General features: G+C 41.2%; 1 protein-coding gene across 1 annotated transcript in view; it reads right to left on the bottom strand.

Annotated features, from left to right (window-relative positions):
- The window catches only part of LOC126281967 (nose resistant to fluoxetine protein 6-like), a 381,389-nt gene that overhangs the window by 262,534 nt on the left and 94,776 nt on the right, over positions 1-24,079 (bottom strand). Inside the window, exon 3 of the mRNA XM_049981343.1 lies at positions 473-743. Within this exon, the coding sequence (XP_049837300.1) occupies positions 473-632 (160 nt within the window). The 5' untranslated portion in view covers positions 633-743. The remainder of the gene's footprint in view (positions 1-472; positions 744-24,079) is intronic.

The following is a 24,079-nucleotide window of genomic DNA, read 5'->3' as shown; positions in this document are numbered from 1 at the left end:
AGCACCGAGTTACCAGACACACCGATAAAGTATAAATGAAAAATATGGTCATCTAGTGCTCGTATTTTGAAAAGCAATAATACGAATTTCCGCGCATTATTTCTCGTGCTCAAAGCTGACTGCCAGGCCACTTGAAGCGATGCTATCGTTCTGTTTCCGAGTCGTAAGACGGGACACTGGCGTTACACTTCTGATATTTTGGTGTTCTGTGGGCTACAGGCAACGTTGCTGCCAGAGCTGTGTTGTTCCGTGTACTGAACTTCGCACGTGCGCTGTGTACTAACTTTTCTTACCTGCAAATTAAATCGTATGTCGTTCCTACACTTCTGCATTCGCACAGTAAGTGAATTGTAGTTAAATGGTACCGTTTCCCGTTTTGCAATATTATTGGCCAGCAGTGTCTCAGAAACAGCTGTGTGACCCACGTTGAATTCCCGCATTCAGCTAGGGAGAGCGTTGCAGGGCTACTTACTGCGTATCGTCCGGAGAGATATGTTGCGGCCTGGCTCAGTTAGGTCCCTGCTGTCGGCCTCGCACTGGCTGCTCATCTCACGTGTTTGGGACGCAGCAGCAGCCGCCAGCAGCAGCAGCAGCACCAGCAGCAGCAGCCCCGTATCAGGCGATCCTGCCATGGCGAGGCGAGGCGGTGTACTCCGGTCGGCAAAGGGCGTCGCAGATCTCGCAGTGTTAACCAGACACGCAGTACTCACGTGATAGTGCGCCCGCTTTCTGTGCTCCGTCGTCTGCATCAATATATAAACGTCGCCACAAGTTATCGCTTTGAACGGCGAGAATTTGTTCATCCAAATAAAGGGAGACTAGCGAATGAGTCCCTGGTTTCAAAATTAAATATCTCGAAAAGTAAGATCGATAGACGAGTGCAACAAACGTTATGTTTATTCTAAAAGCTGTAAACATTTTATACAGCAGTTATACAGAAGTTTCGAAAGCTTAGAATAGCTGCAAACAGATGGCTTTCTAATCGCAAAATTTGTTGTTGTTGTCTTCAGTCCTGAGACTGGTTTGATGCGCTCTCCATGCTACTGTATCCTGTGCAAGCTCATTCACCAAAAATGGCTCTGAGCACTATGCGACTTAACATCTGTGGTCATCAGTCGCCAAGAACTTAGAACTAATTGAACCTAACTAACCTAAGGACATCACACACATCCATGCCCGAGGCAGAATTCGAACCTGCGACCGTAGCAGTCGCGCCGCGCCTAGAACCGCGAGACCACCGCGACCGACCTCCTTTATCTCTCACTACTTACTGCAACCTACATCGTTCTGAATCTGGTTAGTGTAGTCATCTCTTGGTCTCCCTCTACGATTTTTACCCTCCACGCTGCCCTCCAATAGTAAATTGGTGATCCCTTGATGCCTCAGAACATGTCCTACCAACCGATCCCTCCTTCTCGTCAAGTTGTGCCACAAACTTCTCTTCTCCCCAATCCTATTCAATACTTCCTCATTAGTTATGTGATCTACCCATCTAATCTTCAGCATTCTTCTGTATCACCACATTTCGAAAGCTTCTATTCTCTTCTTGTCCAAACTATTTATCGTCCATGTTTCACTTCCATACATGGCTACACTCCTTACAAATACTTTCAGAAATGACTTCCTGACACTTAAATCTAAACTCAATGTTAACAAATTTCTCTTCTTCAGAAACGCTTTCCTTGCCATTGCCAGTCTACATTGTATATCCTCTGTACTTCGACCATAATCAGTTCTTTGCTCCCCAAATAACAAATCTCCTTTACTACTTTAAGTGTCTCAATTCCTAATCTAATTCCCTCGGCATTACCCGACTTAATTCAACTACACTCCATTAACCTCGTTTTCATTTTGTTGATGTTCACCTTATTTCCTCCTTTCAAGACACTGCCCATTCCGTTCACCTGCTTTCCAAGTCCTTTACTGTCTCTGACAGAATTACAATGTCATCAGCGAACTTCAACGTTTTCATTTCTTCTCCATGGATTTTGTTTCCTACTCCGAATTTTTCTACTGTTTCCTTTACTGCTTGCTCAATATACAGATTGAATAACATCGGGGAGAGGTTACAGCCCTGTCTCAGTCCCTTCCCAACCACTGCTTCCCTTTCATGTCCCTCGACTCTTATAACTGCCATCTGGTTTCTGTACAAATTGTAAATAGCCTTTAGCTCCCTGTATGTTACTCCTGCCACCTTGCCACCTTTAGAATTTGAAAGAGAGTATTCCAGTCAACATTGTCAAAAGCTTTCTCTAAGTCTACAAATGCTAGAAACGTAGGTTTGCCTTTCCTTAATCTACTTTCTAAGGTAAGTCGTAGGGTCAGTATTGCCTCACGTGTTCCAACATTTCTAAGGAATCCAAGCTGATCTTCCCCGAGGTCAGCTTTTACCAGTTTTTCCACTCGTCTGCAAAGAATTTGCGTTAGTATCTTGTAGCTGTGACTTATTAAACTGACATTTCGGTAATTTTCACATCTGTCAACATCTGCTTTCTTTGGGATCGGAATTATTATATTCTTCTTGAAGTCTGAGGGTATTTCGCCTATCTCATACATCTTGCTCACCAGATGGTAGAGTTTTGTCAGGACTGGCTCTCCCAAGGCCGTCAGTAGTTCTAATGGAATGTTGTCTACTCCAGGGGCCTTGCTTCGACTCCGGTCTTTCAGTGCTCTGTCAAACTCTTCACGCGGTACCCTATCTCCCATTTCATCTTCATCTACATCCTCTTCCATATCCATAATATTGTCCTCAAGTACATCGCCCTTGTACAGACCCTCTATATACTCCTTCCACCTTTCTGCTTTCCCTTCTTCGCTTAGAACTGGGTTTCCATCTGAGCTCTTGATATTCATACAAGTGGCTCTCTTTTCCCCAAAGGAATTGCAATATTTAGTGCCTACAAATAGTGTGCCACATTCTGGAATGATCATTCTACCGTTGAAACGTGAAAAGGTGTTAGCGTGCTGAAGTAAAAGGTTGAAATCGTATATTGTATTGAACAACGTGTTGTTCTGGTTCTAGAATGCCACAGGTCAGCACGCGGAAAGGTTCAGTTTTCTAACACCATTTAATGTTGCAAAAGGTTCCGATACAGAAAACCATTCCCAAGCTCTTCACCAGATTCGAACGATAGGCAGCTTGGGTGAAAGATCTAGCGAAGAACGTTGGAACGAGGTAAAATGGAGTTACTCCCGAAAATATCGCCATGGGTTCAGGAACTATTCAACAAGATTCAGTGAAGAGTTGCAGCAGACACTGGTTTGAAGCTTTCGAGCAGGCAGAAAATACTGAGATGATACATACTTGCATTCCAAATCCAAAGCCACACGGTCCTACCTGTACGAGCTGTGAGTCAGAGGACTGGCTTTTCATACTACGTCTCACAATGATTGGTACTCGAGTATTTGATTCTGGCTGAATCTAGTTCACAGATGAAGCACACCTCACTGGAATGAAGCCTTGAATAAACAAAAATGGCGATTTTGGAGTTCCGAAAATCCCCATTTGTGTGAAGCGAAACCACTGCATCTCCCTAAGTTACTGTTTGGGCTACAATATACAATGGAGGCATTTTTGGACCTTTCTTCAAGGAAGATACGATCACTATTGAACGTTAACTTGCAATTTTGGAACAAGTTGTCGCCATAGGAATGGTTCATATAAAATGAGGCCAGGCTGCATCGCATCGAACAGCTGTTCCACGTTCTTGATGAACACTTTGCGAATACAGTCATTGCGTTGGCTTATTGCAAATGTTATGGGCCATGGATGGATTGTCTTCCATATCTGCCCCGTCTGATTCCTTACGACTGTGATCTGTGTGGTATCTGAATTCATTTTCGTAGAAACAGTACACAATCTGAAGGCAAATTTCAGAGTTCGTTTGCATCATGTCCTTAGTGCGAGTGGTGGACATTTAAAAAAGAGTGATGTGACTGCAAAGACTGCTTGCAAAGGACAAGTTTAATTAGCCACGTTCATACTGTATGAGGCACAAAGCATATATCGCCATCTGTTAGCTGGTTTTATATTTCGAAATTTCTGTATAAAATTTTTACATCCTTCGCAGTCAACATACCCTTTCTTGCACTCGTCTGTCTTTCTTAGTTTTCGAGCTACTTAATTTTGAATTCAGAGACCCCGCGTATTGCTCGCTACTAAAATTGAAACACCGTGGAGAATGATAAATAATGAAATTTAGTTTATTAAGCATATAAGATATATTAGGAAGAATAGATGAATTGCTTTGTAGATGACTCGCGAAAATTAGTACGCAGAGCACAACCTCTGGTACGAAAAATAGTTCTGATCAGAATGGGCATCAAGTAGAACTGAGTTTGTGTTGCACCAAAATCGCCCGCCGGGAAGTCCGAGCGGTTCTAGGTGTTAGTCTGGAACCGCGCGACCGCTGCCTCGGGCATGGATGTGTGCGATGTCCTTAGGTTAGTCCTCGTTAGGTAAGTGAAACTTGAGGTATTCTATAGAATTTTGCTACACTTTTGTGGAGAGAGATCAACTGTCCCTGCCTCTCTTTGTATTCGATCTGTACATATTTAAAGTTGATACGCCTTTTGTTTCAAAACACTGTTCTGAAAAAAATTATTTGAACAAAGACAGGAATTTATTTGTAAATATTTCCGTCGCAGACCAAGTAACCGTGATTATTTTACTTGCAAACAAAGTGACTTTTAGACGGTGCTTGAGTACTTGCTGAGTGAATCGTTAAATCGAATCGTGTTCTCATCACCAGGGAACAAAATACTAAAAGGGGACTCGCTAGGCTTCACAACCAATTGCTGCAAACACTCGGCAGACCAACATGTCCGTCTGTTTTAGTGCAGGCTTTATCATCTCAGATCCACCGTTTGAAGTGGCTTCTGTTATACAGGAGGTCGTACAAAATAGTGAACACTTCTATGAGGAAGATTCATTTTGTTTCACTATGCTCAGCACTGTATGGTGATCGAATGATAATGTTGACTGTCCAGGATGGAAAACCTGCCACACCATACTTTCATGTCGGGCTGCAGTCCTGCATAATCCGGCAGAACAACCAAAATGATCTTCATCCGACGAATATTAGTCCGATAAAAAAGTTTCAATGTTTTACCTACCTTCGTGGCTGATATGTGTTTAGATCTTAGAGGTTCAGTGACGTGTACTGTTCACTGAAAACAACTCAACTTTCTGTTTGAGCAAACGAAATAGCGTAGTAGGTAAGTCAGTGGACTTGATTCCGAGCCAAAGAGATTTGAATTTTCCTATGTTGCTTTAATACATGTAAGACGGTTAGCGTTGGGATGGTTGCTTTGAAATGGTCACGTCCAATTTCTTCCCAGTCTCTACCAATTATGAGCAATTTCTAATGCTTTAATTTTCCCTCTTCTCCCGTTTCCGATGGGTGATGGTTTGGCCATCCTACTTTCCTATAGTCAGACAACGCTTCACAAACCTCTCCTCTCTGTCTTGCTATGCTTTTACTTTTCATCATTTTCACATGACATTGTTGTTGTGCCGAAACGTGTATTTTTTCAGTTACCGATACGACAGTAAAATGAGCTTTGAATAATTTCTTGGCGAAAGCGGAATGCGAAAATTATTGAAGTAAAGCTATTGTCTACAACATAGTTTCACCTATAATTGAGCGTGGCGATATCGCCGAGGTCATGCTGCTGCTCGTCTATGAAACAAAAGACTGTCAGCCTTTAAAGCGTGTTGGCGTCGCGTGCTGCAACATTGTGTTGTTCCATTCTGCCGGCAGAGGATGTGAGGGACCGTTCCACGAGGAAAACTAGCGTTTTGTAAGGCTGAAAGGGGGGGGGGGGCGGGGGGGGTTAGTGTTTAACGTCCCGTCGACAGCGAAGTCATTAGAGACGGAGCGTAAGCTCGGGTTAGGAAGGATTGGGAAGGAAATAGGCTGTGCCCTTTCAAAGGAACTATCCCGGCATTTGCCTCAAACGATTTAGAGAATTCACGGAAAACCTAAATCAGGGTGGCCGGAGACAGGATTGTACCGTCTTCCTCCCGAATGCGAGTCCAGTGTTAATGCTGAAGGCATGTGTGCACCTTTACAGTTCACGGTGAATGACGCAGAGGAACCATGAGGAAATGAGATCAGCCGACGATGAGGTTCTTAGAGACGGGGCGCTGATTACACAGGGCGTTCACAAAAGAAGGAGCTTGTGGTGGGGGGGGGGGCGTGAAACGCCACTTGACCGTGCTGCAGGTCTCGTCTCGGTATTTGTATCAAGTGAGTTAAGGACACCACAGGAAACGTAAATCATGTAAGGCGAACTGAATACCAGTCTGGTGTCTCGAATACGCCTGTTAGTCTCTTTAAGTTAGGTATAGCTTATATGCAGTGTGTAAATTTTAAGTTGACAAACCAGAATAACTCGAAAAATAAGCTTCACACGAAAAAAGGCATTTACGGACAACAAGCGGGCCGAAAGTGAGAGGTGAGGGGACTCACAGGAAACAAGCACCCCGAAATTCATTTACTTTAAGTATTTGCAAATAATCAACAATAAAACGAAACCAATCGTTCCTTTTCAGGACCATCAAATCTTAAACGATCTTTAGTTAGCGAGTGGGTTAGTCATTCCCTCTGTTAGTCTTTTACTTTGTTTACTCTGTTAGTTAATGAGTTCACTCGTTACTATGTAGGATATTTGGTTAGTTAGTTAGCTAGTCATATGATTTGTTTGATAATTAAAAGTTGTGTGGCTTCATGACCACGAAAAAACAAAACGTATCCGAATCTGCGGAAAAAATTAAATTTGGGTCAACATTTTTAAAACTCTAATTCCCCTCTCTCAAACCCCACCCTTTGGGGAATTTCTTGAATTACAGCACTAACTACCAAGAAACAAAACAAATGCTTAAGACAAAATGTATGTAGCTTTTTTATGTAGAATCTGATTCTGCAATAAAAAATTTTAAAGTTGCCTCCCGCCCCACCCCCAGGGGCTGAGGTGGCTGGCTAATTTTAGCTCCAGCAGATGTCACCCTCGAAAATAATCGACCTTTGATTCTACGCATTTTTTCGTGTCAAGTTTATTTTTCGAGTTATTCTGGTTTGTCATCACAAAATTAAAAAAATTGCTCTGAGCACTATGGGCCTTAACTTCTGAGGTCATCAGTCCCCTAGAACTTAGAACCACTTAAACCTAACTAACCTAAGGAGATCACACACATCCATGCCCGAGGCAGGATTCGAACCTGCGACCGTAGCGGTCGCACGGTTCCATACTGAAGCGCCTAGAACCGCTCGGCCACCCCGGCCGGCTCTAAAATTTACACCCTGTATATATAAATATCGATGACAAGTTACGGACAGTGTCTAAATAGATACTCTTAAGATCTGTGTAATAAATACACTTGCTAAGGTCCAGGAGAGCCTCCTGTATGACCGCCTGCAGAGACGTAGAGTCTTTCGCGGCCTTAATTCACGTCAGTTGGCCTTCCTGGGAGGTAAATAAATTAATGACGCTATAAACAGTGCACTCGTAATAGTTTCAGGAGCCACAGGCAAATATGAAATTGCAATAACCACAGACATTACATGAACCATTAATAATCTCTGGTGGTCTGGAATGTTCGGGAAGCTTAAAGAACTGGATGTACTATACCTCAGACCCTATACAACAGTTTCCTAGGCTGCTGTAGACACAGCGTTGTAGAAAGCCGCACGAGCGGTCGCCAATTTGGCAAGAAAATAACCGAGGGGGTGTTAGGAAGGACCGATGTGTGGGCCCATTTTCTTATGAGATACCTACTGGAATGAGACTCGAGAGCGGATGGAGTAATAGGATACGGGGATGAGGTACTATTTGTCAGAATAGCTGACAACAGAGACCAGCTAGAAGTGAAAGCAAGTGGAGCGCCTCATATAGTTATACACTGATGCAACAAGAACAGGTTAACAGTCGCATAAAAAAATGAAACTTCATACATTCAATGAAAGGATCTGAAACCTACCGTTATGGATAAAGGGATGTGAGGCTAGAGGTTAGGGTCAATGTAACATCATGTGTCATTTCCTGTTACCACATTGTTGACATAACACCTCTGAAACGGGTAGGCCTTTGGCAATCGCAATTTCAGTTAATTACAACACAGTTTGAGCAAAATATCAGATCTCAGTAATAGGGCAATAAAAACAGGTAGACGTTCAATAATAAATGCTAAGACGTCAAAACCCAAAACTTAACTAGAGTTTAGGAATCGTAGTTGAAGCTTTCCGGTTCCAACGGGGGCCCGGAATTTAGCACAGCAAAACTGGCTTCAACTAACTCATCGGTGTGCCACGTCCCCGAGCTGGCTGGACAGGTTGCACACGAAGACAGCACTGGAAGTCAGCCACGGATTCATATCGGCCCACAAATACGCCCAGCAGCCACTCGCCGGGCTCCGTGCCCAGACGCTTTTGCAAGTCCTCGCCTTACTCGCGGGCCGGACCTCTCACACCGTCCCCCTCGCACCGTTACCACTTCCCAAAACTCACCTTCCCACACCACGCACCGACCCATCAGGAACCTAGGGCAAAGATCTTAGTGGCTTCAAACCAGAGGGACAACACACGACAGATGGAGTTTGCTGCGACACCAATAACCCCGCCAAGGCTTACTATAACTGAAAATTGATCCCTGCATTAAACATGGGAACAAAAACATTAAACGCACAACAAGATAGGTTTTCAGCTTGACGAGAGAAACGGCTTCAACGAACATATAGACTGACGAACGATAAGGCAAAGGAAATACTACACAAAATAGCACGAGTAAACTGAGCCAGTTATAGATTACTAATCACACCGATACGAAATCAACGCTGTGCGCTCTTGTAATAAGCATTGAACTTCGCTGCGAGTGCGTAAGCACACCGTCTATGACTCGCTACGAGCAAAACAACTGTCAGGCGATGGCAGAGGAGTGTGCTGCTGAGACTATCTCGGGTATCTCGTATCACAACAGCGGAAACACTGTACGTCGTACTGAAAATATATCCAGCCGATATTACGATCAGATATCGCGCTGTACAACTTTAGGTGAAAATGGTCAGACCTGGCAGGACTGAACAAATCACTGGTGTGCCACTTCACAACAAGTGTCACCTTAATCGCTGACGGGTGGAGACTTGACAGCAAAAGTGCGAGGTTGGTGACGGGGCGCCGTGAATACAGCATATTCACTGATACAGGAAACGGCTGAAAATGAGCTGCGCAGTCACCGACTGTGGCGTGACACACTTTCTGTCCGGACACGGCCTTATGGTGCTCGCTTACACCACGTGACGCTGAATAACGACTCAAACTTCACTTGCGCTCTAGAGGTAACTCTGAACACACCATCCTGACCTGTAATCTATTCATTAAACTAGGGCAAGCAAGACAACACAGAAGTCAATTAAGACACGACACAGTATACAACACAGTGCGTAACAAAAGCGTATGGAACTCACTTATTACTCCAGTCAACACAATATCTTCAGCACTACACACTGAATGCCTAAAAGGTGACGACGCCATCGACTACAAAATACGCAGTACCAAAACAAATTGCACAGGGCAGACAAACAATGACAAAAGACGAATCCAAAATTCACGCGATACGTAATCCACACAAATAAATAAAGGCTACAAACAAACAGAGCTGGGACATAGTAACCGATCGGAAAATACACCTAATATCAGCCTAAAACACATTAATAGACACAGTAAGTAAAGTTAGATAGTGACTGGTGATTGTACCGCAAGAGGTTACTTTAATCATGTTGTAAGATATATGCATTTATAATAACTGCAATAGCACAGACATGCATAACGTAAAATGTAACATTGGAAATAAATTAATAAGAATATTATAGGCATGATGAAATTCATGGTTCGGTAAACATAGCGAGATCTTAACCCACGGACTCCTAATGTGGTGGGACAAACCTCTCATCTCTACAGTATAGTGTCAGATATTAATTTTCGACTTAAAATGGTTATATTATAATTTACTCTTTTATATTTTGTACGTACTATGTTCAGCAAGTGCAAAAACTGCATTGGACAAACAAAAAGTAAGAAAAAATAGAGCATATAAAAACACCTCGCCTCCTTTTGCCAGGAATTGACAACTATGTGCGTGGGGTGGTTTTGTATTTAGACAACCTTTTGGTAATGTCTGTGCACACTACTAGACGTAAGGACTTTGAGACCCTAAAGGTTGGTAAAACGAAACCAGGCAGCCGAAAGCACAAAAAACAGGTAAAAAAAGAAACTCCCTATGCTTTTGGTTCCAACGCAAAAGGTGCTGCCGACAACGAATCACAGTCGTACTGGCAGCCAGGCAAAGGCATCACTCCCCCCCCCCCCCCCCCCCCCCCTTCTATCGCTGTCCCACTTTGCAGCGTGAGACTTCGTGTCTTCAGTCCTGTTAAAGGGGTATTTCATGAAGTTTCGGAATTGCAGCTCTGTTCCACGACCTTTATATGGTCCTCCAAAAATACGCGAAGAAGGTCTATCATTAGGTCCTACTGTGAGCAATAACGGCGCTCTAACGTGTGACTTGGCTACACATTTCGAGTCTTTACAGAAACCTTTTTTGGGGAAGTGCTCGCATCATATTCGCAATTCCGACGATTTTATTAATAGACGGAGGGCACTTCGATTCAACGAGTCGGATTTATTAGTAAGCTTCGATGTCGTTTCGCTTTTCACTACAGAACCTCTCATGGATTCATTGTTACTCGTCAGCAGTAAGCTCACTGCTAATATAACAGCGCTTTTTTATCACGCCCTTCCCTCAGCCTACGCTCTACTGAATAGTGAATATTTTGAGCAGATTAATGGTGTTACGATGGGCAGTCCTCTCTCCCTCTGCTAGCAAACTTCCTTTTTATGGAAACTTTGAGCAGAGGGCACTTAATTCGGCAGAACTTAAACCGAAATCATCTACCGATATGTGGATGATGCTTTTCTAGTGTGGTCCCACGGCGAAAAAGAACTGTCACGCTTGTTGAAGAACCTGAATTCCATCTACAAGAATATCAGACTTGTGATGGAACTGGAGAAGGGCGATTTCTTTCGTTCCTGGGTGACCTGCTCAGTCTGAAAGTGGGTGGAACATTGCGAAATTCCGTTTACCGCCAGCCCACACATACAGACCTGTATTTTCAGGCGTATGGCAGCCACAAACTATAGGCGTACTTCGAACTTTGGTGCACAGGGCACATGTAGCGTATAATGCAGACAGCTTTGCAAAGGAGATGGAGCACCTACAATCCCTCTTCAAGAATAATGCATGTTCTCCCACATCAGTACAGCTTTGTAAGCTTAAGGAAGAAGAAACTGCACCATTTAAAATCAAGAGGAGAAGGAATGGTTTAACTCCAGGGTGTTCCTCCGGTATGTCGTCAATATGTCGTCGAAATATGGTAAAATATTAAGGTAACGTCATGTCAAAGTAGTCTTGCGCCCACCTGTAAAGACTTGTGATCTTCTCCGCTCCGCAAAGCATATTCTGCGATTACGGAAGGCAGGAGTTCACAGAATATGTTACACATATCTTCTCATTGTAGAAAAGCCTATATTGGACAAAAACGCGCCCAGTGCCTGGAAGATGCGTTCAACATGTTTGCCACACTCGCCTTTCGCAAGCAAGTAAATAAGCCATAGCCGAGCATAGTATCTCCGTAGGAAATTTCATGGATACCTCAACCACGGGGATCTTGGCTTCGAAGAGATCCTTCTGTGATTCAGTTTTAAGGAACCGGTGGACATACGTTTAGCGGAAGATGTTATTAATCTTGGTGGAGGCTTTCTACAGGATAGGGCTTGGAACCCGATGATTTCCTTAATTTATTCAGAAACAAAACATTTTATGATGAATGATACGACTAACGAGAATTAATTTCATTAATATTATCTGAATTTTAACTCCAGGAGGGCACACATGCGCATTCATAGATGGAGCAATATTCTGAACAGGAGACATTGTCTTCAGTACGTATTCCGTCTCAACTCAGTTCACACTAAATCAACCTTGCACTTCAATAACAACAATATATTGATACTACTGGAGCTACTCCAGTGAGCAGAATGCTTTCTCTCACTGGATAAAGCAACAATAACGCGCTTCCATTGATTAATTTGTTAGAACAGTGTTGTCTTTAATCGCTGGCCGTTAATTAAGAATGTAACACTAACAGTGGTATCAGAGTTAATCAATGTGCCGTTTCCCTACAGGCCTGAACTCGAATGTTGTGCAATGTGGTCGTGGATCAATGGCAGAAAGAGTGTGTGGAGGTGAAGGGCAACAAGCTGCAGGTATTGAACCTAACTGTATATCCGTGATGTTCCTCCTTCTGGTCACACAGGTGGAATTAAGTCCTATTAACACGTTTCCGTATAGCCTTATGCTCCGGTGTGAGGACCTACTCGTTTGTCAAACCTGTGGCGTACACATTTTGGTAGGTCATATGTTAATGGAATGCATTTTATATACTGACGAGAGCGCAGCAAGTGGGACTCTGCCCCCTGTTTTAGCGAATGAAGAGATGAGTGTGAATTGTTTAGAATCCAGCCTAAACTACTACGCCAGATGTTTTAGTGACGTGATAGTCAACCTTCCATGGTGGGTGGCTGGCGCTATGGATTTTATATGTTGGCAACACTTTGGGTATGTTGGCAACACTGCGGCGACGCGGACTCTTCGAGTATTTGCTGCAATAAGTAATTATAAAAAACGTTGTTATTAAGCTGTTTTTAAACGTTTACAGTTGTTATAATTATAATGTAAGTGTTGTTAAATTAGCGGAAGTGTTAGTAAAGTATAAAATAATATTAAATGGGGTAAGAAGCGTATTTTTCTTCTCGCGCCTGTAGCACGAATCCTAGGCTTAATTTCATGCCCGCGAATCGTAAGTAAACAGTGACCTAAACTTATATGTAATCATCAGTTTTTTTTATTCAGTACTCTTTCAATTTATTTATATCTGCCTGAATAGTTTTTAGTCAGTACTTAAATCAGTTTATACCATTTCCGTTTTTACCATGAGTGAGAAGTGTGTGACATGCCGTAGGATCGTTAGTTCCGGTGTGTGGTGTGATGGGTGCTGTAGTTTCTTTCACTGGGGCGAATGTAGTGGCGTGGGAAATGGGGACATAAATGAGGCTCACCAGTAGTATTGTAGGATCTGCAGTAGTGATAGGAAAATACTGGAACAGGAAGCGAAAATTACAGCCTTTCAAGCCGACTTAGACAAGGCAAGGGAGGATCTGGACAGGTTAAAGAGGGAGAAGGGTGAACAGAGGTGGCAAGTAGCAACATGTATTAGGAAGAACAGGCAAAGGAGAGCATCAGACAGCTTTGTCATAAATCTTGAAAATAGATTTGACCTGTTGCCTCAGTCAGAATCGGATGAGCCTCAAATAGCTGAAGCTGTAGAAAGGGCACAACAAGCTTTCAAGGACTTGAAAAAAGGTAGGGAAATTTGTAAAGAGAAGGAAAGTTCTGTTTTTAGGTAGCTCCCATGATAGAGGTGTTGGCCAACTACTGCAGGAAAATCTAGGTCGAGAGTACCAGGTCACAAAATTTTTCATCCTTGTGCAGATCTGGGTCAGGTAACAGAGAAAGTAGGTCCTTTATCCAAGGATTTCACAAAGGAGGATGCCGTGATTATAGTGGGTGGTCCGGAAAATAGCATTGACAGAGACTCTGAATGTTCCATAGAGAGTGACCTGATGAAGATAGCATCATCAAAGAAGCACACGAGTGTGGGATTTGTGTCTGTGTTGAGACGCCATGATCGGCCTCATTTGAACTCTCCCGTCGGGAGGATGAACTTGGAGTTGGACTGGCTGCTTAGGACGGATATAGGGTCCCATATTGGTTTGATTCCTGAGGATGCTATCGATAGGTGAGACTACGTTAGGCATGACCTTCATCTCAATAGGAAAGCGAAGGGAAAACTGTCTGGTGGATTGCAGAAAACTTAAGGGGGACAATGTCACAAGTGGTAAAATACCAGTGGTCAAAGGTGTCAGAGTGATACCTTTTTTAGGATAGGGAAGGGGGAAAGAAAACGAGTTGTAAGAGAGATTGGCAGACACACCCAGTTTCAGAAAACAGATGAGCAGGAGCCAGATTTTAGAATACAGCCTCCACTTAAACAATGATTAACAGAAAGTAATCAGAAAGTGCCAGTTAATCTTCGCCAACGCAGATGTAATCCCATTATTATGCAGTATCACTTATCATTATTACACCACAACATTCCGGAACTCAGAAATAAACTTGATGAACTACTCATTTGTATTGATAAAATGAATTCATCTAACCAAATTGACGTAATCTGCTCCCTGAACATCAAGTGACCACTGGTATAGATATGTTAGACATTTCAGGATTTAAGCTAGCTTCCTACTTCTGCAGAGTAGATGTGGATGGAGGAAGAGTTGCCACATTTATTAAAAACAGCCATAAATTCAAGAAAATTTACATTAATAAATTCTGTTTAGAGCATCATCTAGAAACAGGTGCAACAGAAGTAGAGTTCCACAACAGTTTCTATATAATAGTAACTATTTACCAAGCACCTGCTGGAAATTATAGTCTATTCATAAATCATCTAGAAGCTCTTTTGGGTTATTTAACAGGAAGAAACAAATAAATTTTGATTGCTGGTGACTTTAATACAGATTTTCTAATGCAATCTTCCAGTACACATTTACTGTAGTTAATAATGCTGTCTTTCAATCTAACTCACACTGTAAACTTTCCAGCTAGGATCACTAAATCCTCAAGGACAGCCATCGATAACATTTTTATAGAGAAATCAAAGGAACAAAATCGTATCATAAAACCTGTAATAAATGGACTATTAGATCATGACATGCAGCTCCTTGTTTTAGATGTAAATTCTAAGCAGATCATCAAGACTGCTAAATCTGCGTATAGGAGAGTAGTCAATCAACCAAAAATTGAGTGTTCTAGAAAACTGCACAAAGATATGAACTGGAAAGATGTTTATAGTGATCATGATATGAATGAAAAATATAACACATTCATGACCAATGCCAGTACGATGTTTGAAAACTGTTTTTCTCTAAAAGTTACTCAAATTAAACAGAAGTCTATAATAAAACCATGTATTACACAAGGAATAAAGATTTCCTGTAAGACAAAAAGGAAAATCTATATGACGACCAAGAATAGCTCCAATGCTGATAGTTTAGCGAAATACAAGGAATACTGTAAAATATTAAAAAAATAATTCAGACATCTAAGCAAATGCACTACGAGAAGAAGATAGCAATGTTAGGAAACAAAATAAAAACAATATGGGATATAGTGAAAGAGGAGACTGGTAGAACCAGAAAGGAAGAGGAGCAAATAGCATTAAGGGTAGATGGCACATTAGTAACCGATGGGCATAGTGGTGGCAAATCTATTTAACAAATACTTTATATCTGTTACTGATAGAATGGGATTGTCAGGATCAGTAAAAAAGGCCCTTAAAAATCTGAAACTAGCCTTTACAAATAGCTTCAGGTACATGAATATTTCACTCACTTCACCAAAAGAAATTACATCCATAATAAAATCTTTAAAAAGAAAGGATTCTAGTGGTTACGATGAAATATCAAGAAATTTAATTAAGGCATGTTCTTGTTAGCTTAGTACAATTCTAAGTTACTTGTGTAACCAGTCAGTTATAAGTGGGACATTTCCTGACTGGCTAAAATATGCAGATGTTAAGCCTCTATTCAAGAAAGGGGATAAAGAGATACCATCAAACTACAGACCGATTTCACTTTTGCCAGTATTCTCAAAAATTTTAGAAAAGGTAATGTACAGTCAGCTTCTCAACCATGTGACCACAAATAACATATAATCAAACACAGTTCGGATTTATGAAGGGTGCTGATATCCAGAAGGCTATTTACACCTACAGAGAAAATGTACTTAATTCATTAAATAACAAATTACAAGCAGCAGGTATTTTCTGTAATTTGTCAAAGGCATTTGATTGTGTGAACCACAACACCCTTTTAAATAAATTAGAGTTCTACAGTGTCACGTGCAGTGCTGCAAAATGGTTCAAGTCATACCTCGCTAACAGGAAACAAAGGGAGTCAGTGCAAGGGACTAGTGAATTAAGTCATGAGTCATCATCAGAATGTGAAGAAATTATATGTGGTGTCCCACAAGGATCCATCCTAGGGCCATTGCTTTTTCTTGTGTACATTAATGATCTCTTATCAGTTACACTGACAGAAGCAGAGTTCGTTTTGTTTGCAGATAACACAAGTGTTGCAATAAATAATATGTGAAGTGTAGTTCTAGAAAGATCTGCTAATGATATTTTCATGGATATTAATAAATGATTTAAAGCGAACTCACTGATATTAAACTTTGAAAAGACTCACTACATACAATTCAGAACCTGTAAGAGGTTTCCACTCAGCATATGCAAAAGTATAAAGAAGAGCAGATAGAAGAGGTTGACGGTCTGGGATTACAACTTGATAATAAATTCAGTTGGGAGGAACACACCACAGAACTGCAAAAATGTCTTAACAAATCTATATTTGCAATTCGAGTGTTAGCTGACACAGGGGACATAAAAAGGAAAAAGCTTGCATAATTTACCTACTTTCATTCCATAACGTCATATGGTATAATATTTTATTGTAACTCTTCAAGTCAAACAAAAGTTCTCCGAGTCCAAAACCCTTTAATACATAATATCTGTGGAGTAAATTTACGGATGTCCTGTAGAAACCTCTTCAAAGAACTCGGTATACTAACTACTGCCTCTCTGTATATTTACTCCTTAATGAAATTTGTCCTAAATAATATATTTCTTTTTTTTTTAACAAACAGCCCTGTTCATACATGCAATACCAGGAACAAAAATGATGTGCACAAGTACAAAAGGGGTCCACTATTCACAAACACTCATCCTCAATAGTTTGCCAGCAAACATAAAAAAATTAGTTACAAATAAAGATCAGTTTAAAAGGAGGCTGAAAGACTTACTAGTGGCCAACTTCTACTCCATTGACGAATTTTTTAATAGAAACAAGCGATACATTGTATATATTAATACTATTAGTATTGTTATTTCACCTTACAAAAAAAAAATATAGACCTGTTCCACATCCACGGATCTATGGAACGAAAACTAATCTAATCTAATTTCTACTCTTAAAAACGTTTTTGGTAAATAGTTCTTATTACACGGTTATGAAGTAGTTACTTCACTACTTCATAAATCACCATTACTGTGGAACCGGTGGGTGGCAAGAAAATTTTACTACTAACAAAGATAGAAAAGTTGGCGCTAGATACAGCTGCTTTAGTGTGTTGCAGAATGGCTGGCTCATCCGTTATAAGCTCAGTGGCCAGCAGACCACTATTTCTGCTGTACTGCTTCACAACTCTCATTGGTACTTTTCTGCTTCAATTGACTGTTTGCATTCATTTCAGTATGTGTGTATGTGTATGTGTTTTTTAATATATCTGTGGCCTTGCGACGATAAGATGTAAACTGTGCCCTGTCGCGGAGACAAGTGTAATAATTCTGTCCCCCTCTCTTCAGTTTTCGTAAGCTATATTTTGCTGCTATCGGACTCGACTTTGGTGGCTTTGCTGAGAGAATATGCTTCGTTACGAAAATAACCTGACCATGTGTCTAAACGAATACACGTCTTTTATACTTTTCGAATATTAAAGTCACTTAATTGAAGAATAAAAATGACACTGCACAAGTCATATTACTTTGGTTTACTGTTTCTTTTGCAAGTAACACAATTTCCCAACAACGCCTACACCGACCCAGTCTGGTTTAACAGTTACGTTTGTTTCACATTCGTACTCATATGTTCAAATATGTGTGAAATCTTATGGGACTTAACTGCCAAGGCCATGAGTCCCTAAGCTTACACACTACTTAACCTAAATTATCCTAAGGAGAAACACACACACCCATGCCCGAGGGAGGACTCCAACCTCCACCGGGACCAGCCGCACAGTCCATGACTGCAGCGGCTAAGACCGCTCGGCTCGTTCCGCGCGGCTCACATTCGTACTCAGGCAAACATTGCTAGGTTGCGTTTAAACATTAATTAAACAGGTAATTCCTGATCACGGAAGCGTTTTCATTTACGACGTGTCATCAATATGTTTGTCTAGGTCAACTGCTGATTCTCAAACACGACGCTGTATCAACCGTAAATATTAATCAATCTAGGACACCGCTTCGAGAAGTAAATGAAACACTTCCCTTCTGCAAACCAACGCAACACTTAACTATTAATTTTACTTTCTACGCAATTGTTCGTATTACTTATCCGCACGACCGGCTCGATACGGAAGCTGAGAAGCGTCTCCCTTTCCCACGCCAAGAAAGTGAGTGACAAATAGCGCTGGGGCATTGCTGTCATTATACAGCAATACAGTGCTCCGTCAGAGGAAAAGGCGCACACGGCTCCGAAAATTTCAGTAGCCAGAGAAAAATATCGATACGTTATGATATCAAAGATAGCAGTAATCCTTACAATATATATATATATATATATATATATATATATATATATATATATATATATATATATATATATATATATGTGTGTGTGTGTGTGTGTGTGTGTGTGTGTGTGTGTGTGTCTGAGTGTGTGTGTCTCTGAGTGTGTGTGTGTATGTGTCACTGTGTTTTTGATTTTTAAGTATCGGCTTGGTTTCATTAATGTTGAAACATTCATGTATTTCTTCTAACTACATTCGTCTCGAAGTACTTGTGGGAGTGCTAAAGCCATTGAAGTCATGTGCCCAAGAATATCTCTCTACCTATCTGTCATCACCATCGTTGGTCTGCCAGGATGGCATAGCCTATTTCATGCCCAGTTGTTGTGGATACGATCAGTGGGAAAGGGAGTCAGGGGTCTGCCGACGGTGACGGTGGCTACAGAAAGATTATTAATTTCAGGAAATTTCTTTACTGATACGTGAACCAGAGAAGACATGGATGTTGCTCTCCTCCAGTGGTTGTGGCCTGGCTCTGACCGCCGGCCTTCTTGTACCCAGTATAGAGAAGGGAGCCATGCCTGAAAGCCTCACACGGAAAGATTCAAGGTGCCAGGCTGTGCGAAATTGGAACGTTCGAAAAAAAGACTTTATCTTCAGAAGGGTTCTGGGAAGCCGATGTTGTTGTAGTACTGCAGAAAATGCAGAATTTCTGTGCACTTAGAATCTGGTCTGAGGTGTAAGATTATATAGTTTTGCTTTATTTCAATTTCACATAAGTAAACTACCAAAGTTTGCTGATCCATGAAGTTCTTTTCATGTAAGTGACATACCCAGATGTAGCAGGGAAAGAAGGGACCAGTAGAAGAATGGTCCTATCAGAGCACAAAGAAGGCGAATATGCTCCTATTTATTGAAAGACTAAGACTGAAAAGTGCCATACCAGCTGCATCATTCTACCTCCTTCCTCAGCACCTTTAAAAATTATCTCAAAAATTTTGGTGTGTCAACATATTACAGCTTTTCTGTGCTGAGAGAGACGAAGACAGTGGCAGTGGGAAAGAGAAGAAAAAGTAATAAATACTGAAAGACAGAAGACAGTGGTTGTGGTATACAAAGAGTGAAGCAGACAATGGGAGTGTGAGAGAAAGTGAAGAACACAGTGCCAGTGAAAAATAGATGATAGTGACAGAAGTGTGCTAGAAAAAGAATGAATGAGACAGTGCCAATGGGAGAGGATAAGAAGAAGAAAAAAGTGGAAGTGGATGAGAGCCAGTGATATTGAGAGGGAGTCTATGAAAGTGACGACGAGGAAGAGGGAGATAGTGTGATGCGATAGCAGCAGGAAGAAAGAATGAATGAGACAATAACAGTATAAGAAAGCAAGAGGGAGACGCTGAGAGTGAAAGGAGAGAGTGTTAACAGGACATAAGGAGACTGTGGCTGTGAGGCACAGGGCAGTGGCAGTTAGAGAGACACAAAGAGCTAATTACGGTAAAAGGGGCTGAATGAGTGAGTGAGAATGGACAAATTGAAGTCATGGGTATGAGTGACTTACAGCGATGGACTAGTGGATGTGAGCGAGTTACAGTAAGGAGAACTAGTCGGGCTGAGAGGTGAGTTGCAAGTTAAAAAGAACAATGTCTACAGGCCAAAAGTTTTGTGAAAATCGTAAAGGTGCTGAGGAGAAAATAATGAAGTAGCTGATTATGCCTCTTTTCAGAATCCTTTAATAAACAGGAGCATATTGCCTTTTTTGCGCTGCAATAGGAGCGTTGTTCCGTTGGTGACGAATGGCTTTACTGTCCGGTGGCGGAACACATGCATCATGGTGATTGAGGCAATGGTGCGTCGGTGCCTGGTTGCAGGAGTTCTTGTCACACGCAGACGTAGCGCCAGTTGCGGTTACTAGATAGCCAGCTAGGTGACCTCGGATGGTACGTGCATCAAAACGCCTTGAAACTCCTCTGCAATGCAATGTTCTACTCTCAGCATGAGTTACTTTTCTAAAAGACGTCACTGTTATCAACTATGACCGGATGATACTGCGATAGGAATCGACTGTAACCCTCCTAATGCGCCATATGTGAGGAAGAAGGGGAGTGTAGTTACGTAGTTAGCCTTTATGTAACAGTTACAATCTCATATATTTTCAGAATTATTTTTGAAACTGGAAAGTTCGTTCAACACTGTAAAATTAAGATCGACTAATTATCAGGTTGCATTAGCTATATTCAACAAGTTCGCCAAGAAATTATTTGTCTGTCTTCCCAAGGATTCCTGTGGACCTCACAAAAGTCCCTGGTATCATGCTATCGTTATAATGTTGGAAAGAAAAGTTCACAGCGTGTAAATCTTCCATTTACTACATTTTCCATCCTACTGTCCATTGCTTAAGTATAAGCCATTATGAAATCTTTTATTCAAAGGATTTCAGATTTTTAGTTCAAGAAGTTCTTACTATAATGTCTCCACGATCTAAATACAACAATTTTTGTCACGAGCTCCATATTGAAATCACTCGCCAGGAGCTATCGTTCAGAACTACCACTGTACAGACATGCTCCTTGGTAAAATCTGCACTAAAATTAAAAAAAAAATACAAAAAATCATTTCAAGTAATATTAATTATTGCAGCTTACAATCTTTGAATGTAGACTTACTCCTGGTTCAAAACACTAATATTTCAATTTTTTGCTCTTTTTGCTCTTACAACAATCTTTTTAGTTGTGTATTTTGATTTTAGCTTGACTAACCTCATAATTGTAATTGTTCGTATAAAATTCGAATTTCAACACAATAATTTACTACAAAATTCTAACAAAATGTTTGACATTACAGAATAGATTGGTGTATTCCTCTTAGTTAAAAGATAACGAAGTAAGTTTTGAATCTTCCAGCCATTATTTAACTTTTGGAGGAAGTGTTCGCTTAAATATTTCACACAGAACAAACCAGTTTAAATAAAATATTTATGCACAGGACCCAATTTTTTTCATAAGTCAAGGTTTGAGTGCTGTACGTATCCTATATTTGTGGTGAGAACATAAACATTCTTCAATGGCTTGTACGATCCGCTGTATGTCGACAACCATTAGTAGACAATACTATCGTCTGGTTTAACTCTGTTAGACGTCGCACCATCGTCCATCGTGGTGCTACATGTTATTTAACCTGAGGTCACGGGAATTCTATGTGATGGATATTTAATCATGCTAGTAACTTTCAGTACCCCCCACGAGTAGAAATGATAACGTTTATTCACACTCTTATGGTTTTGAAGAATGATACAGACAAGTCACTTTCGAAAGATATATATTATCTAGCACACGGACTGGAGATAACAGCACACAGAAGTAAACGAGTTTGTCTTAAATGTGCATAAGTTCAATTAAAATGTTTCATTTTAACCCTTCAACTTAATGCATCACTTCTGGAGTCAATTACTGTGCTAGATTGTATATATATTGTTCTATAGGTACCATTTCAGACCTCCAACTTAACTCACACAATGATACTTGGGATATGAGTGAAGCAAGGGCTTTTGGTATTTGATGTGGTCCAAGTTTGAATCCTTACACAGTGTGGAGTATCGGTTGTGCTGTTTCACATATCTCTAGGATGCCAGCGTCCGACCTCCGATGACGTACCGAGAATGGAAGTACTCCAAGAGATTATGCAAGTTATTTAAAGGAAATAATAATGTCGCGCAATGGAAACATCTTGCTGAGTGGAAATTAAAAGTGTTAGCTCAATCAAAGGTGATAATATGGGTACCGAACCATGCATATAGACATATTAATGAGAGGAGGGAACATGTAATATATAACAGAAACAAGTGGTCACTTAACAATGAGACATGTGCCGTGAAGTAGCGTACATGAGTTATCCACTGACTTAAACAACTGAACGTTAAATACTGGGAAATGGAGGTTCTAATAGTGACCTGTAACCTTGGCACAGGTGGGTGGAGGCGATAAAAGCAAAGCTATGCAGGTAATACTCGAATACGACCAGTGGCTATAAGCACCGTTAGTGCATTACTGGAAGAACACGAAAAAATAGGATTGAACGCCGGTTAGGTCGCCAACGCACACATTGAAAACAAACTAGCTAGCTGCGAAGTATTAAAACGGAATAACTACCTGCTGAACGGAGTCAACTAATATTGCCTTTTGCAACAATTGCGATCTTACCAAATTCGTAGCGTAATGTAGAAGACAGTGGCAGCAGAGACTGGCTATTCAGAGTTCAGATCTCTTTCTGCGCTCAGTGCTCGAGCGGAAACATCCGTACGACCGCAAGGCTCGCCACGTCAGTCATTGAGCAGCCTCTGTCATTACTCTTCCGTAGCCTAGCCTGGAGTCATCACTCTCCAATACCCTAACGAAAAGCTTTCTCTTTTATGACGCCCTGTAATTTGGTTGTTTTTTGCCAGAGCAGGATCTCATCGCCCAATAATGGCAAAGATTGCTAATTCCGTCCAATAAAATTTTAAGTAAATATATTAAACAATTTCGTACTCTCGCGGAGTTTCACGTTTTTCAGTGAATAGTGCTCAGAGGTGGGCAGGAGGGCAGAAAATCTCTCCAATTACTGGTCACAACATCCAAAAGGACGTATAAGAAGCCTGACGTGTAGGCACGACCGAGAAACTGCATTGTCAAGGAAAAATTATAACTAGAACCAACCAGAACTCTGGATTCCGGGAGTTTAATCCGGACTTTATTTCTAGGCTTTGGTTCTCTGGGAAACAACACCTGGCTAGAGAACTAGCTCCTTTTAAGAATACTGGGTTTTTTCGACACAAGGCGACCATCCCAAATCCTGGCTGGAGAATGTGGAGTGAGAGAAAGGAATGCCTGTTCGTCTACCTACGGATGCGATTTCGCCTCGACTTTGGAACATTTTTATAGTGCCCAGTTCCGGTTAAATGTATTCTTATCTGACGGTAGCTACCCCGTAGGCTCCCTACTGAGCAGCCCCTCCATCATAGTAAAAAAGAGAAGTGAGCATAAAGCAATAAAAGGAACATTCACTGGAGGTGTTTAATCTCGATAGCAGTTATTATATACACTGTCAGTAATCGACTATTTCATCGTGTTGAAAGATGCAGCCGCCATCCCCGAATTGCTCTTCAACAGTGGGAAACAAGAAGGTGCTTAAGACATCAATGTAGGCCTGTGATGTGATAGTCGGCTACAATGAAGGTCCAGAATTATTCCAAAAGTACTGTAAGAAAGAGAGAGAGTATTGGCGATTAAATCATTAACTTAAAATTTTATGACATCCTATGACAGCTCCAAGATAGTATTCCGGTGCATTTTGTTGGCTACAAGGTATGCGATAGCACTAGCTACTCTTTGCTATGCCACAATCATACACTTACGATCAGATATCCAATTATATATACTCCGTTTTGTGCAGAGGTATATAAGCTATGTGATCAAAAGTATCCGGACACCTGGCTGAAAATGACTTTAAAGTTGGTGGCGCCCCTCATTGGTAATGCTGTAATTCAATATGGTGTTGGTCCACCCTTAGCCTTCATGACAGCTTC

Source organism: Schistocerca gregaria, chromosome 7 (assembly GCF_023897955.1).
Source record: "Schistocerca gregaria isolate iqSchGreg1 chromosome 7, iqSchGreg1.2, whole genome shotgun sequence".
NCBI lineage: Eukaryota > Metazoa > Arthropoda > Insecta > Orthoptera > Acrididae > Schistocerca > Schistocerca gregaria.
The sequence above is the reverse complement of the archived record's forward strand: the minus strand, read 5'-3'. Positions and strand labels throughout refer to the sequence as shown.